The sequence below is a fragment of the Carcharodon carcharias genome, chromosome 6, assembly GCF_017639515.1.
Source record: "Carcharodon carcharias isolate sCarCar2 chromosome 6, sCarCar2.pri, whole genome shotgun sequence".
Classification (NCBI taxonomy): Eukaryota; Metazoa; Chordata; class Chondrichthyes; order Lamniformes; family Lamnidae; genus Carcharodon; species Carcharodon carcharias.
The window spans coordinates 119,991,743-120,008,884 of record NC_054472.1 but is presented as its reverse complement, the minus strand read 5'-3'; the positions used below and the strand labels follow the sequence as shown (position 1 = coordinate 120,008,884).

The 17,142-nt window shown below is 43.9% G+C and overlaps 1 protein-coding gene across 2 annotated transcripts in view; it reads left to right on the top strand.

Moving 5' to 3' along the window:
* Window positions 1-17,142, top strand: part of colec12 (collectin sub-family member 12) — a 239,021-nt gene that overhangs the window by 215,970 nt on the left and 5,909 nt on the right. For both annotated transcript variants that reach the window (XM_041190038.1, XM_041190037.1), the window contains 3 exons: window positions 594-730; window positions 8,870-8,979; window positions 15,498-15,640. In XM_041190038.1, the coding sequence (XP_041045972.1) occupies window positions 594-730; window positions 8,870-8,979; window positions 15,498-15,640 (390 nt within the window). The remainder of the gene's footprint in view (window positions 1-593; window positions 731-8,869; window positions 8,980-15,497; window positions 15,641-17,142) is intronic.

Here is a 17,142-nt window from a genome sequence, read left to right as displayed (position 1 = left end):
TGTGGGGGAAACTTGCTTACTGTGGTTTAAAGTATAATTTGCCATTAAATAATGTTTAGTCAACATTGCTTTTAGTTTGCTTTTTATAATAAAAGTCTTAAAACGTGAAACCTTGTTGTGTCATCCTTTCAGCTATTCACTGGAAGCTTGAATTTCTTTTTTAAAATTCAGTCTCTACGAAGATGGTAACATAGGGTGAACGTCTTTTGAGTCAGCTGGTTGTAAGGGTCTAATGTGAAATGAGTTTGGGTATTCTCTAATGTGGAAAATGGAACAAACATGACATAAATGCAGTAGGGATGCTTCTCTGTATTTTCCACGGCTGTTCTGCCCATGAGCTGGAGACCTCCCGGATGTAAATATTTTTGGACAGAGTAGAAGGTGTTTTACTCTTCAGTTACTGTGCAATTCCTGTCCTGGGAAATGGGTGCTGATACTGGGTGCTTTAACGGGAAAATTTTCCAATCTCCAGCCTAAACCTTGTTCACCTTGATGAGCGTCAAGTAAAAATAAAAATTCTTTAAAATATGTATTTATATTTTCTCGTGCTACTTAAATATACCTACAGTAATTTCCTTATCCTTTTTTTAAAGGTTGTCCACCTAAATGGAGGAATTTTAAGGATAACTGTTACTACTTCTCTGTTGATCTTGTCGAGTTTGAAGAAGGAAAAAATCTGTGCAAAAACATGTCATCCAACATGATTATTATTAATAACCGTGAAGAACAGGTACTAAAAAAATCAAAACTTAAAATATCTCAGTATTATCTCATTCAACTTTGGAAAAGCTCTTCCTTGCTTCAGAAACATCAAAACAGAGGTTAAGGCACATTTGGTTTGCAATATTTTTCTTTAACCTTTATAAATCTGGTTCAAATGGCACCAAACAGATATGTCTTGTTCTCTGAAAGCTGTTCAATTTTATTATGTAGCATAAGAACTGAAGAAAGCATGGAATGAGAAAAAGTTATTGAACCATCAAGCCAACACTTTATACATTTCTCACATGGACTGTACACGACACACTTAATCTTTGAGGAAATGTTGTTGTTCTTCCTGTCTACTGAGTTTTATTTAAGCAAAACCTCAGAAGATCTTATGAATCTTGCATTGTAATATATTTATTAATTGCTTTTCCTGGTGACATCACCAAAGTTGAGCAGTTCAGAAGCTGTTACATTCCATCAGCCTCTAGACCAAACTTTATAACCCTCAATCTCATTCCTAAGCATGTCTTAATAAATACATTCGCTATTTTAATTGAGCCTGAAACTCTGGGACACAATCCTAATGGTTAGAATGGCATTGCGCTTTCTGGTGCCCTCCAGTACTTAGCTCACCAGAGTTTGCAGGTCAGTGGCAGGGTACTTAATTTCCATGGGGAGGACATGTGTATCTCCAGATGCTGTTTGCTTCATGCAAGAAATAAATGCTTACATTTATAAAATGCTTTTCACAACTAGCCAAAGTATCAAATTGCTTTACGGCCAATGAAGTACTTTTCGAGTGTAATAAGTGTTGTAATGTAGTAAATGCAAGGCAGCCAGAAAACCTAGTGCCTGCCCATGATTGAGGAGGGTAGGGATTACCAGGCCTCCTTCCTGCAGAAAGAACCATTTGAAATATTTTGAAGAAAACAATTAGCATTCCTGAGGGTATACAGGCTGTTTTCGGGGTCAACATGCGCAAGTCAGGAAGAATCAGAATGCATACTCTTGAAAATGTAATTTTTGGAATTGAAGTTACCATGTCATTTTCATTATCCAGGCAATGCAGCAATACAATAGTAACACTTAAATCTAGGATGACTAAGACATTATAATACAACTTTACAACAGTTATGCTAAGGCTCCACAATGCACTGGTCAAACCAAACTGAGAACATTTCAGTTTCATTCATCACACTTATATTATTATGATCTTGAGGGAGACCTTTAACTTTTAAAGAAGAGATTGGAACTCCCAGTTATTAACTAAAGGAAATTATGGCACAAGATTTCATATTTTAAACAAAAACTTTCACTGTACAAGAATTAAACAAAGCAAGTACGATTAATTTAACACCATGTTTCATAAACCCTTATTCTTTAAACCCAAAGATCTTAACACATTACTTCCTGTTATGTTTTTAACTCCACAAGAGCTCTCCTAAACTTCCCAGGATATTGAGAGTTATTTCACTTCTCCTGGAACAAAACCAAAGTGTGCCACAACTCTTAGGAATTCACTTTGATTCTCCTCAGTGTTCCTGCTTTTCTCCGAGGTATGAGATTCCTTGGCATCCTTCTACTAGCATTCAGCCAATCAACCCCCTAATTCTCTTTAAGTGCATTACAATTGTGGACCCCAATATGGGCTTACTATCTTCTTGCAGCTCTTGGCAGATTTCTCTTTCTGCATGTCTCAAAGTGGCTTCCAGGCTCCAACTGCTTTTGTCCTGTGAGAAAACTTACAGATAAACTCAAGATACAAATAGTAGCTCCCTGGATAGCCTATCTCCATGGTGGCATGAAATACTCGGGATGTTTCCAACAGAAATGTAAATTAATTATCTTTTCCCTTCAAAATAACCCTTTGATTCTGGGACCAAAATGAATAATATATATCTCTAATGGACATAATGGCCCTTTTACTAGATTTACTGGTTCTATCACGAAAGCTAGTGTTTGCAAGTTGCTTTTAGCTTCTTTGATCTGGTGGATTATACAAATAATTGAAATCTCCCTGGTTTACATTCCAACTTCAAAGCTTTTTCTAAGATGTCTGAATACAAACTGGCTCCTCCAGGTAGATCCAAAATAGCCATTATAATCCTAGGTATGAATACCTTTTATCACCATTTCAGCCACAAAATAAAACTTCGTCTTTGAACTGTAACCACCCCAGATCTGTTAAAATTGGAATTGTTCACCAGCTTCTCAGTCAAACCTTTCCATTTATCTACATTTAAAATCCAATTCCAAAACTAAAAGTTATACCTCTGAAACATTGAATTATGAAATTAAACATTTTCACCGTAATATATACTTGTGTCAGAAGAGATAAAGACAAGCAGCAAAACTGAAATTTATGAGTATGATGAAGAACTAAGCAGCTTGATCATTGTGGTTAGAAAAAAGTGGTGAAATGGGTTTTATATACAAGTATTTAAATGTGAAGCACAGTTGAAGTAAACCCAAATTATTAATTCAAAATATGCCAGGTAAATGGCATCAAAGAACATGAAAAATGAAAAGCAAGTTTAAAGTGTTCTAAAAGTCATCATTGAAGAAGGTTAAACATTTGCAATGGTCTGCCATGAAGGCAAATAGAGTAGAGCATCTAGGTTATGCAATAAACACATGGGCCATAATTTCCAAGCTCCAGGGCATCATATTGGCAGGGTACCCCAAAGATGGGCTGGAGAATCCCCTTCAGGAGTTCACAAGTAAGGTTTGCAAGGCAATTGCCCGGAAGTGCAGGCTTCCCTTGCACTGACAACCATCCGAAAATGCGATTTAAATCGCAAACTTTAGAGGGTTCTGACTCGGTTTACATAAATAGTTACCCAGGAAAAGTAAGAAGAATTAAAACCTCTTCTAATTTCTGGGTAATTATTGTACAGTCCCACACAGACCCCTCATGGGACTCTTCCCACACCCCTGACTACTGACCCCTATAGGATTCCCTAACCCTCAGGGGTCTCCCCCTGCATCCCCGACTTCCCCCTTCATGGGACTCCCCCTACCCCTAAGGGATCATACCCCCTGACAGGAAATCCCCAACCCATGGAAATCCCAGACCCCCACGGGGTCTCTTACCACCCCCCCCCCACAGCAGGCACGGCTCTCACTGCCACCCCTGAGGCCCGAACCGATCTGACATACCTCCCCCTCCTGAGGTCCAAACCCCCACCCTCCCTGAGGTCCGACTGACACCTCCTTGAGGCCTGACCTGACCTGAGGCCCGAACCCCCGAATTCTCCCATTAAGGTGCAACAGTCTCAAAGGGTTAAAAAAAGGTAGGCAGGATGACTGATGGATTGCTACAGAATTAGGTAACAAATTGATGTTGGTATGTTTTACCACTCAGTGTAACAGAAATTCTTTTTTAATTTAATATAGGACTCTCTACCTTTTTAAACTGCTGAGGGAAACAGGCATCTGTATTACCGAGCACTTCCTGTCCTTCTCCCACCCATTGTAAATTCACAAGCAGTCAGGCAGGTCACCCAAGATGGGGTGATCAAGGGAACTTCATCTGCAATTGGTCAGCATATTGCGAAGTCCATCCACCAACATAACACTCACAGTCCTTGCTAGAGGAAAATCTGAGCTTGGGAATTAATAACTAATCACAAAAGAATAACCAGAACATCAGCTGTTCTGCAAATTGAGCATGTTGACTTCCGCTTTAGATTTTCTGGCCCTTCTTAACAGCAAGAAAGATTCGGCAATACAGAGACAGAACCTCACAAAACTGATGCAAAAGGTAGTAATGTCAACCCTGTTGCTGTCTCATAATCATGAGACAAACTCTTAAAAATTAGAAATTTGGTGTGAAAATTGTGAACGACAACTTTTCTCAAATATAAACCAATTTGGATTGACAGTTGGCTTATATCCTCATTAGTGGCTTATTTAGTCTTTAACAGGTCATAATTCTTTCAAAATGCTACATTACTGCATCTAAAAATGCTTTGCAAAAAACAATTACTTAGCCTCATACACAGAGCAGGTGGATTCCAAGCTGTACCCTGACAGAGCATCCACACACAACCACTTCCTGCGTGAGTCCTCAGTTAGTAACTGGGACTAGAAACCTTAGCGGTTTTAATTTCAGAGGACTGTCCTGTGATAAGAGACTGATAAAATTGGGTCTATAGTCTCTGGAATTTAGAAGAATGAGAAGTGATCTAATTGAAATATACAAGATTCTGAAGGGACTTCCTGGCCTGAATCTTCTGGGCGGGACCTGCTGGCCGACACATAAAATGACGCGCGGTGACATCGGGCGTGCGTCCTGTCATCACTGCACGTCATTCAAATCTTCAGTTCGGCGGGCATACACCTGAGTTGGCTGCACGCCCGCCAAACTGTCAAAGGACTATTAAGGCCATTAATAAGCTAATTAAGCTGGTTGTCTAGGCTGCCTGTCCAACTTTAAAGCTGGCGGGCAGACGAAGAGCCCAGGTGGCCTTCACATCTATCATGAAACCTCATCCATGAGCAGGATGAGGTTCCATGAAGTTTTTATAAATTGAATAAAAATTTTTATTAGAATTCATTGACATGCCCTAGCTCATGTGACACTGTCACATGCGGGGACATGTCTGAATATTTTTTTTCTTTATTTCAACTTTTCATAATCAAACTAACCTCCCTGAGGCAGCTCTGTGCCTCAGGGAGATTTCTGTGCTCTTTCGCGTGCTTAATTGCCCCCCCTCCCGTAAAATGGTGGTGCATAGCCAATCATGGGCAGCGATCGGCTGCACGTCTGCCCATGCCCGCTCCCACTCAACACCCCCTGATGGGGAGAAAATTCTCCTTCATGGCCTTAAACTTTGAGAGGTTGTTTACCCTCGCTGGGGAATCTAGAGCACAGGGGCACAGTCTTATTATAGGGACTGAGGTGTGGAGAAATTTCTTCACTCAAAGGTTGTGAATCTTTGGAATTCTCTTCCCAAGAGGGTTTTGCATGCTCCCTCATTGAATGTATTTAAGCCGAGATAGATAGATTTTTGATCTCAGGGAATCACTGGATAAGGGAAATGGGTCAGAAACTGGATTTGAGGGAAAAGGTCAGCCATGATCGTATTGAATGGTGGAGTAGGCTCTATAGGCCATATGGTCTACTCCTGCTCCTATTTCTTAAGTACTTATGATTCTGGTATCCTTACCACAAACCTAACCCAGATCTGAAATTGCAGCACCGGTGCCAACTTGCATTTATATAGAGCCTTTAAATATAGTAGTATAGACAAGATGCTTCACAGGAGCGATATTAGACAGAATTTGACACCAAGCCACATAAGGAGATAGCAGGTCAGGTGACCAAAGACTTGGTCAAAGGGGCGAGTTTTGACTAGTGCCTTAAAGGAGGAAAGATGAGGTAGAGAGCCATCAATGTTTAGGTAGGGAATTCCAGAGCTTAGGGCTTTGGCAGCTGAAGGCACAACCACCAGTGGTGGAGAGTTTCAAATTGGGGAGGTGCAAAAGGTCAAATTAGAAGAACGCAGATATCTCCAAAGGTTGTGGAGCTGTATCAGAGCAGCTGATCACAGTAGCCCTACAGCCATTTAACACCCCAAGGAGCATGAATTGGTTGGAAACTGGACTTCCGCCCCTCACTCAGGCAGAAGTCCTGCCTCAGAAAGCTGCCAGTCAATCTAATTGGCCGGCAGCTCTGCAGTCCCAGCAGCTCCAATGGCAGCAGTGGCCAGGACTGGGACTACAAGCAGTCCCCAGATTCTAGAACCCGGAGTCAGGACCAGGTAAGTGCAGGGGGTCTCACAGCGAGGAGAGGGTGTGAGACCCAGAGGTTGAGGAGAAGTGGTTGGGGTCTTGATAGAGAGGCTGGGGAAGTGAGCACCCACATGGGACAGACATTGGGGGTTGTATCCAATGTGGAAAGGGGGCCCTTGAGTGAGGCACTGCCACTTTCCCACCTGAGGCCTGAGCAGGATGACCTTCTGCCCTTCCTCCCTGCCCCTGAACTCCTCCCACCAGCCTCAAAATTGAGGCTGGGGTGGAAGCGGCTCTTAAGTGGCCAATAATTGGCAACATAAGGGCCTTTCTTGGGGTGAGGCCACTCTAGCGCTTAGCCGCCCATGTAAAATTGCAGACAGGTTGAGGGAAGGTAGGAGGATAGCCAGATGACTACCTGGGAAGCTTAATGCCCCCACACCCCCCATCCCTAACCCGCAAACTCTCTGGTGGGGACCATAACCTCTACTCTAGGTAACCTGGCCTGATACTAAAAATGGGTATAGAAAAAATATTCAATGTTCAGAGAAAGAAAAGGTGGAATGGATTAATAATCAGACAAAAAAAAACAGCCTGCTTTCATAAAAGGATAAACATTTTTTGCAAATCGCAACTCTTTCAGGTTGAGGATGCTTTTTTAACTCATTCGCTTACTCCTTGGAGGCCTATATGAAGTGCTGGGGTTTTCAGCAGGTGCTTTTCTTGCCCTGTCCTTAGCCTTCAATATACCTTAATTTTTTTTAATGTTGCTGTTCAGCTGAAAGTGCAACAGAAGGGCTAGTGATGGGAAAAAAAACATTAATTTGCATTAGTATGCTGACAGAAGACAGATCTTTTTTACAGCCAGTAAACAATATTTTTATATCAACAAAACCTAAGTGAAAGATAAGTGAAGTGCAGAGCTCTGGTGAGGTATTTAAGTCTGTGGCTACATTGCTTGGCCTTTTTTTCTGCTTTTTACCTTGCAGACACTCCCTCAGGTTAGATACATTCAGAGAAAGAATTAAGAGTTCAGGTTTTCTCAATCCCATCTCCAAAAACTTGCTTTCGGCCAGTAATCCTGACTTTACCCCAAGTGGCCCGCATGTGGTAACCAGGCAACCACAGGAGCACAAGCACAATGAAAGCATATGTCTGCAACACTCCAAACCACCCAGAATATGCATGGAGCAGAGCAACCAGGGAGGGGGCTGGGCTTCAGAAATGCACAGGGTGTAGCAGGGTGCTTGTCAGGGATGCAACAACTTCTGGAGCGCAGGGCATTTTGGGTATGCAGGCCACCATTGATAATTTAAGTAGTTATAATATCAGAAAACAGCCTTCGGTATCATAGCAAAAATCTTGACATTTCAGGGCCCTCTCATGAAATCACGAGCGTGGCCCAATTTTACTTCAAAGTCACGTCTCTCGCAACAAGCTCGTGAAAGTTGGCATGTCTCCAAAGGTGGCTTCCACCTTGGTCAAGGTCACCATTTGGTGGCGACTGACTGAGTCAACTTCTCAGTTTATAACATGGGGTACCATAATTTTTATCAGTGTTCTGGAATTCATATTTATTCATATTTCAGAGTTCTGACCTTTTTTGGCAAAATCCATTGGTTTATGATGACTAGATAACTCGTATTCTGTTTTTCTTATACATGATTATAAAATTTGAAATAAGTTAAGGAGTCACATTGCGTAATATTCTCCATTTTTTTGTGGGAAATCATGGGCGGGATTTTCTGGTTCCGCCAGTGGTGGGCATCGTCATGGGCAGGACGGGAAAATTTGGAAACCGGCCAAAATTGTCCTGTTCCAGCCCATAAATCAGTAGCCTTTCCAATAATTAATACAAGGTTAGAATAAGTTATTTTCAGCTATTGCTTTTACAAGTACACGGCTACCTTTGTTGCTTCAACTTCATGTTCAATTTAATGCATGATAAATATTCCAACCAAAGCCTTTTTCTTTTTCTGCCTTTGCTGATGGATTCCATTCATCATGGATATGTTTCACATTTCCTTTTCCAATTATAAACCATTACTCAACCCACTGGCCTAATTGGTCCAATCATTCTGACCACAATGTTAGTGTATGACTGGCTTGCCGTGAAAGGAGGTATTTAATCCAAAAGCAGGTTGATAAATCCACAATTTTATGGGTTAGAATAGGATTTTTGCATGTCAACTTGTTTGTGTTTACAAGCACAACTAACAATGTGACACATCACTCACCTGCACTCCTCCAAGGTAAAAACACAAGCAAATATCAGCTAACCAAAGCACAACTTTAATGTAATAAAATATTTCTGGCAGAGTCTTAAGAAATATTGTGCAAAATATTGAAAATGCTAAGTAATTGTTTGATGTTCTACATAACATATTTATTTACAGTGCTAATAAGTTGTGTATTGGCATTACAGCAATGGGTGAGAAAGCAAATAAATGGAATAAATTACTTTTGGATTGGCTTGTCAGACACTGAGGAGCACAATGTATGGAAATGGGTGGATGGAACCATTGCAGAATACACGTACGTGTACATTCTACTATAACATTTAATAGTGCTAAAGGTTAAGTAAGAATTATCAGTTATTCATGTAAATCTAATTAACAATTTGTTCTAAAGTTAAGTATGCTGTGGCTTATGACATTCATACTTTGTACCCCAATTCTGCTCAAGTGATAGTAAAAATAAATGAATGACTCAGCATGTTTATCCAGTGAGTAGCTGAGCCAAAAGTATAACTTTTATAAGATGCCTGCCACTGGCAGGATCTCACATGCAGCCAGTGCATATCAGAAAGTCATGGTAAGCACAATTTCTTATTAAGTGCTGGGTGCAGCAAGATCTCACTAGTAGCACAAGTCCTGCAAGATTTATTCTATAACAACAGGAAGGTTTGTTCTCTGATATTTGCTGATCTTTGCTAACTTGTAGTAGCAATGCTATAATTGGCTTCAGTGCCCCGAGTAGGATTATTTCTGCTGTTGATCTCTAACCATTGACCCCCACTGGAAATTAATGTTGCCAACTGAGGACAGGATTAGCTTTGGTCATGATGGGTGGAATCTTCTGCTCTTGCTGGTGGTGGGTTGGAAGCGCAGGGGGCATTTACTTAGGCGGGATGGCGGCATACCTGAACCTTGCCTCTTTTCTGCCACCACCAGAATTAAGTTCTTGGCAGGAAGGCCCATGGTTGACCTTCATGCCCCCACACCAAGTGAGGCCCTGATGTAGAGCATATGTAGGGCTTAGGAGCAGGAGTAGGCCATTCAAACCTTCGAGCCTGCTCTACCATTCAATTAAATATTGGCTGAATCTTATAGTACTGTTCTTTCACCTATGGAAGCGGGATAAAAATCCACCCTCAGGCAGATAGAAAACTTCAATGGGTGAATGCCCTGTGTTGTGTAGTATTAAGACATACAGAGAGGGAAGCTCCAGATTCAACCCTTTATCTGCAATGTTTAGTTTGTTTCAATCAGACTAGTGATGAGCAATGTTCCATCAAATGTTTTTGTCACACTGCCTGTTCTTTTCAATGCATAATGCTTTAAATTTTTGCACAACCACATTACTTTAAATGGGACAACTTGTGAGCATCCACACGACGTCTTAGAGGGAATGATGATGGTGAGGCATTGCAATTGACCCCAAGTATCCCTGGGACAGAGATCAGCTGCTTCATTTATCAAATAAGGATAAGATTGAGCAATGGTTTGTTGTCCCTTCATGGTTGGGTAACATGTTGACACTAGTGGATCAGTTGTTTCTCGTCCTCATCCCTGCCTGAGTGAATCCAAAGTGCTCTCAGTGCGATATCTTCACTTGCTAGAAATTGCCTGAGTGGACTGCATCATTTGCAACAGCCAAAAGCCTTGATTGGGTCCTCTGACTATGGTGCAAAGACCTGATACTGAAGCTGGTGGCCCTGCATTTTCAAAGCCTGCCAGGATTCATTCCTTGTCTATTTTTGGATCTCATTTTCTGAGGGGGGCTGCGGCCGACTTTCTGTGGATACTTGTCTTTGCAATCTGGCCATCACCAGCTGAAACTCAGCCAAATGAGACATGTTGACATCACTCCCACCACATTCTGCCAAATCAATTTACTTCACATGATATCAAGAAACGGCTGAAGGCACTGGATACTGAAAAGGTTATGGGCCCTGACAATATTCCGGCAATAGTACTGAAGACTTGTGCTCCAAAACTTGCCAAGCCCCTAGCCAAGCTGTTCCAGTACAGCTACAACACTGGCAACTACCCGGCTATGTGGAAAATTGCCCAGGTATGTCCTGTACGCAAAAAGCAGGACAATCCAACCCGGCCAATTACCACCCCATCAGCCTACTCTCGATCATTAGTAAAGTAACGGAAGGGGTCATTGACAGTGCTATCAAGGGGCATTTGCTTAGCAATAACCTACTCACAGACGCCCAGTTTGGCGTCAGTGCCACTCAGCTCCTGACCTCATTACAGCCTTGGATCAAACATGGACACAAAAGCTGAGCTCCCGAGGTGAGATGAGAGGGACTGTCCTTGAAATCAAGGCCACATTTGACTGAGTGTGGCACCAAGCAGCCCAGGCAAAACTGGACTCAATGGGAATCAGGGGGAAAACTCTCCACTGGTAGGAGTCATACTTAGCACAAAGGAAGATGGTTGTGGTTGTTGGAGTCGGTCATCTCAGCTCCAGGACATCACTGCAGGAGTTCCTCAGCCCAACCATCTTCAGCTGTTTCATCAATGACCTTCCTTCCATCATAAGGTCAGAAGTGGAGATGTTCACTGATGCATAATGTTCAGCACCATTCGCGACTCCTCAGACACTGGAGTAGTCCACGTCCAAGTGCAGCAAGACCTGGACAATATCCAGGCTTGGGCTGCCAAGTGCCAAGTAACATTCACGCCACACAAGTGCTGGGCAATGACCACCTCCAACAAGAGAGAATCTAACCATCGCCCCTTGACATTCAACGACATTATCATCACTGAATCCCCCACTATCAACATCCTGGGGGTTACCATTGACCAGAAACTGAAATGGACTAACCATCTACATACTGGCGCTACTAGAGCAGGTCGGTGGCTAGGAATCCTGTGATGAGTAACTCACCTCCTGACTCCCCAAAGCCTGTCCACTATCTACAAGGCACAGGTCAGGAGTGTAATGGAATACTCCCCACTTGCCTGGATGAGTGCAGTTCCCACAACACTCAAGAAGCTTGACATCGTCTAGGACAAAGCAGCCCACTTGATTGGCACTGCATCCACAAACATTCACACCGTCAACCACTGACGCACAGTAGCAGCAGTGTGTACCATCTACAAGATGCACTGCAGGAATTCACCAAGGCTCCTTAGACAGCACCTTCCAAACCCACAACCACTACCATATAGAAGGACAAGAACAGCAGACAGACGGGAATACCACCAGCTGGAAATTCCCCCTCCAAGTCACTCACCATCCTGACTTGGAAATATATCGCTGTTCCTTCAGTGTTGCTAGGTCAAAATCCTGGAATTCTCTCCTTAACAGCACTGTGGGTGTTCCTACACCACATGAACTGCAGCGGTTCAAGAAGGCAGCTCACCATCACCTTCTCAAGGGCAACTAGGGATGGGCAATAAATGCTGGCCCAGCCAGTGAAGCCCACACCCTGTGAATGAATTTTTTAAAATTAACAAATCATTTACATGAAAGCAAGGTGAAAACCTGGCATCATTGGTCTCTACTCCATGTTCCTTTGTTTTGCACCAGGGAAATAAGAAAACCTGGGCACAAAGCAAAAGAAGTTGTTTGGATGTTTAGACTGACTGTTTTGTGAACAGTAATATACAGAAAGATTGCTAGTCCATTGCAACTATTACCTCTATGAGTTCATGACTTTAAGAGAGGAGTGAAATTTGGGAGCAAAACAAAAGCTTCACTCTCCATAACTTTATGAGGAGAATACATAAAGAAAACTTGTAAAGGCAATGTGAATGAGAAAGCTGCTACTGTCTATCTGTATCAAGCTTTCAAACTGAACATAATTGCTTCTTGTAAAGTGATTCCTTGATTCAGACTTTCCACCCATATTTCCAATGATGGAATTAGGATTGTAAGTACCACTGGCCATGGCACTGAGATATTTTGCATGTCCAAGTTTGTGTTTTGCAAACAATTAAAGCTTATTTTTGAAAGGAGCATTGTACCATATTTAAGATTACTATAGGAGGAACTTTCAGAATTATAGTGAGCTAACCAACACAGGATGGATTGGCTGGGGGAGGGGGATGATTTAATTCCTAAAAAAAAAAGGGAAACCTGACCCCCAACCCATCACAGACACGTCCATTTCCAGTTTAACCATGACAGTTTGGGGATTGGGCGACTAACCTACACTCAGGAGGTGGGTGTGGAATTATAATATTTAAATGAGGCTGCGTGCCTCAGAAAGGGAAATGAAAGCTGCTGAATCCAGCAGATAACTGCTTTTCCAGCACTGCTCGTGGACCAGGAGGAGCAGGAGTGCTCCCTTTGGCCCCACATGTTTACCTGTCCAGATCTGTCACCCTCCCTGGAGAATGACCAATACCTGTAACTTGCTACCCAACTTTCCGTCAGCTGCAATCGATTATCCAAGCCGGTGATCGGATTTCTTTCCTCATCTGCAATCTCTCCATCCCTCCCTCCTCCTCTCCAATCCTTGACTGTGGTTTACTACCCAACAGCTAACCAGCCTCTCAATCTGGTTGGCTGCCAGGCAATAGAGAAAAAAATTCAAATGGGGTCGTGCCGATAAGTTTGGCAGGACCTCCAAATTTTTGTGTTTCTGTGTTTTCTGGTTGCGAAAATTTCCCCCATTCCCCACTTCCCTTCCTCCCCATAAGTGCCGGGATTGTTGTCTCCAGCTTGCAGGTGGCAATTGCATTGTCGCTTAGCAGCCACAACTTGTGAAATTTCTGTGGATGTTTTTATGCAATCATGAACAGAGTTCTGGCCATTTACACCTGGGACTGAATTTTCCCCATGGAGGTGGAAAACAGGAGTCTGAACAGTTTTCGGGTCCCGAACCCACTTTAGATAGGAAACTGATTGAAGTTAAAATTCTTGTCTGTGAGCCCCCTTAAGTGGCCTGGAGACAAGTTCCCATTCCAATGAGGCTGCGTTTATTTGTGCCACAGTACTAGAGGGAGCACTTCCTGCACTTGTGCAGATGCATTGCCAGTGACTGGGTCATTGCAAAGCTTGACATAGACAGGCTAGTACCAATAGCAGCTTTCTCATTCAAAACACCTTTACAAGTTTTCTTTATGCATTCTTCTCATAAAGGTATAGGGAATGAAACTTTTGCTTTGCAGATTGCTGCCTGCTCGAAAATGAGTAAAGATAGTAAAGAGGATCCAACACTGTTCTGGTTCCTCCTCGTGGCCCCTTGCCACTTTCCGCACCCCCCCCCCCCCCGGCCAAACCCCCTGCAGCCCCTCGCCACTTCCTTGCATCCACCTTCAGCCCTTTGTCGCTTCTCATCACATCAACTGCTCTCTCCTGTTCTCACCTTAGCCCCTCCGCTGCTGGCTCTTTTCCAAAACAAATGGTGAAGAGTGGAGGGAGAAGCAAAGAAAATGGTGAAGGGCCATGGGAGGGGGTGAGGAAGAGAAGCAGCGAAGGGAATGGGAGGAAGTGGGAGGGAGTGGGGGAAGCAAGCTTGTGGCAAAGGAAGCAGCAAAGGGCAGCAGTGCCATGGGGGAAGCAGGGGGAGCGGTGAGGAGCTGCGGTGCCATAGGGGGAGCAGCAAAGGGCTGCAGTGCCATGGGGGAAGCAGGGGGGAGCGGCAAAGGGCTGCAGTGCCGTGGGGGAAGCAGAGGGGAGCGGCAAAGGGCTGCAGTGCCATGGGGGGTAGCAGGGGGGAGTGGTGAAGGGCTGCAGTGCCATGGGGGCAAGCAGGGGGGAGTGGCAAAGGGCTGCAGTGCCATGGGGGGTAGCAGGGGGGAGTGGCGAATGGCTGCAGTGCCATGGGGGGAAGCAGGGGGGAGTGGCAAAGGGCTGCAGTGCCATGGGGGGTAGCAGGGGGGAGTGGTGAAGGGCTGCAGTGCCATGGGGGGTAGCAGGGGGGAGTGGTGAAGGGCTGCGGTGCCATGGGGGGTAGCAGGGGGGAGTGGTGAAGGGCTGCAGTGCCATGGGGGGTAGCAGGGGGGAGTGGTGAAGGGCTGCAGTGCCATGGGGGGTAGCGGGGGGAGTGGTGAAGGGCTGCAGTGCCATGGGGGGTAGCAGGGGGGAGTGGTGAAGGGCTGCAGTGCCATGGGGGGTAGCAGGGGGGAGTGGTGAAGGGCTGCAGTGCCATGGGGCGTAGCAGGGGGGGAGTGGTGAAGGGCTGCGGTGTCATGGGGGGTAGCAGGGGGGAGCAGGGTGATGTGAGGAGAAGCGGCAAGAGGAAGGAGCGGGAGCCAGCAAGCAAGCACGAAGGAGTCGGTAGCGGTTAGGAGGGAGCAGTGGTTTCAGGATGCAGAATGGTGATGTAAGCCGTTGGAGAAACCACTCATGCGCAGGCGGTTATAGTGGGAGCTAACTTCTAGATTTCCCGTTCTTGTTTGGTGGCAGCAGGAGTTGCAGTGACTGAATCAATGAAAACAGGCAGGCCCTCAAAGTTGGAGAGCCAATCAGAGGTCACCCAGCTTCAGAGAAGAACCTGGCTGCAAAATGGCTGACACCAGGAATGGAGCTGCGAAGCCAGCACACTGACAGGCCATGTAATTTTCGGTCCACATCTATCCCTGCTCCCAATATCGGCAGTGCCCAAAAACTGCAGTGCCTAAATTTTCACATTTAGGGCCTGATTTTACCTCTGTGTAAATGAATAGGTTTTGCGCGAATTTAAAATTTCATTTCAAAGGAGTGCAGTTTAAGTCAACTGTCCCAAACATTTCAGATTCATTTTTGTTAAATCAACATCTCACCTAGACAGAAATTATAACTATATTAATTCCAGCTGACATATGTTGGAACCATTAACTTTCTGTTTGCCTTATGTGTTCATTTGTGTTGCTATTTTATTCCAGAAACTGGAGGCCTGGGCAGCCTGATAACTGGCAGCATGAAGGGGCATCAGAAGATTGTGCTGGGCTTGCTGGTGGTGCATTGTGGAACGACTTCTTCTGCACAGACCTCAATGGCTTGATTTGTGAAAAGAATGTTGACAAAGGTGAATGTGATGTTGGAATTTCTGTCTTAAAAGTTTTGGTTCTGTTGTTAAATGAAACAAACACTTCCCCAAGTCACAATGCTCTGCAGTTTATTCTCTAGATGGCAGTGTTTCACTTGGTGCCGCAGTGTGATAGGCTGAAGGTTTGGTTTTCATGCTATGCTGAAACAGAAGTATTGTCCTTATTTTAGTAACCTTTTAAGTTAGACTGGTCTTCAGTATTTCACCATTTCACTTTGCATTGCCCACTGCATTTTCTGGGCATCGGATGTGGAAAAGTTAGGGAGTGTTTTACAGCAGCTATGATGAGGTGACACAAGGGCAAAAGAAAAGGCCTGCTACCAGGCCTGTGGATGAACGTAACAGCAGATGGTACTGGTGAAGGAGGCAGTGTCAGCATGTGTTTTTAACTCTTATTTTAAAGCTTTTTGGAGCCTGCCATAACAAATCAAGAAAGATTGAAAAAGCAGGGGGCCTTCAAATTTGTAGCCATGACCAACTTCCTGTAAACAGCGTGACCCCTCTGCCACCTCACATCCCAGCCTAGGCTCTCGATTTGCCACAGAGCCCCCTTCGCATTGCTAATTGGCTGCCTTCAGGCTGGGCAGCCACTAAGTGGCCGTGCAATGCTTGATTTGGTTTCAATGTCTTTTGATGTTGTTGCTGAGTGTTAGTGAAGTTTCACTAATACCATTGACTTACCTAAGCTTGATGAGGCTTTGCTTCCCTTCGACAGACTTGAGATAGTCAGTATGGTTTAACTTCAAACTTTTTATTAAGAACTATTTACAAAGACCTCAGGGTAAGCGCATGATAATCAGGAGACGGACTGTTCTGCTCCCAGCTCTCTTGGAGCCTCTCAGTCATTTGACTATTGATGTCATAGTTACATAATTTATATCATCATGGTCTCATTAACATATTCATTAACCTATTACTCTACACCTCCTCACAAGTATAATCTCAAACTGCTATATTCTAATGTAAAACTATTTACATTACATCTTCCAACGTCTATAAACCAGCTGTACTGTTACAGATTCTATCCTACTTCTACTCTCTCCCCCGCTCCAAGTCACTGTCATAAATGGCTTCAATCTGCAACAGTGTTCTCGGTTCTTTTGGAGGACAGTGTGGACATATGTGGCGCTTGTCTTTTTCCTGGAAGACAAACACATTGTCGAAGTGTGACAGCAGCTTTCCACAACAGCTGGAAAATGGACTGTGATCTCTGCAATGACTGAACTGTAAGGGTTGTGAAACCTTTTCAATGAGAGACTGATGCAAGAGAGAAGCCATCAGGACATGGGCATTCGCATTCTCTTGAACAGGAAGAGGACAAACTAACATTCTCTCTGGAATCTTCTGCTCCCTCTTTGCACACTGGGAAAAGGCCTGAGAAGATGAAGCATTTGCAACTTCAACAAAGAATTTCACAGCTGTATCATTCACTGCTACATGGATCAATATCTGAGATTTGAAATTGAAGACAAGAAGAATGA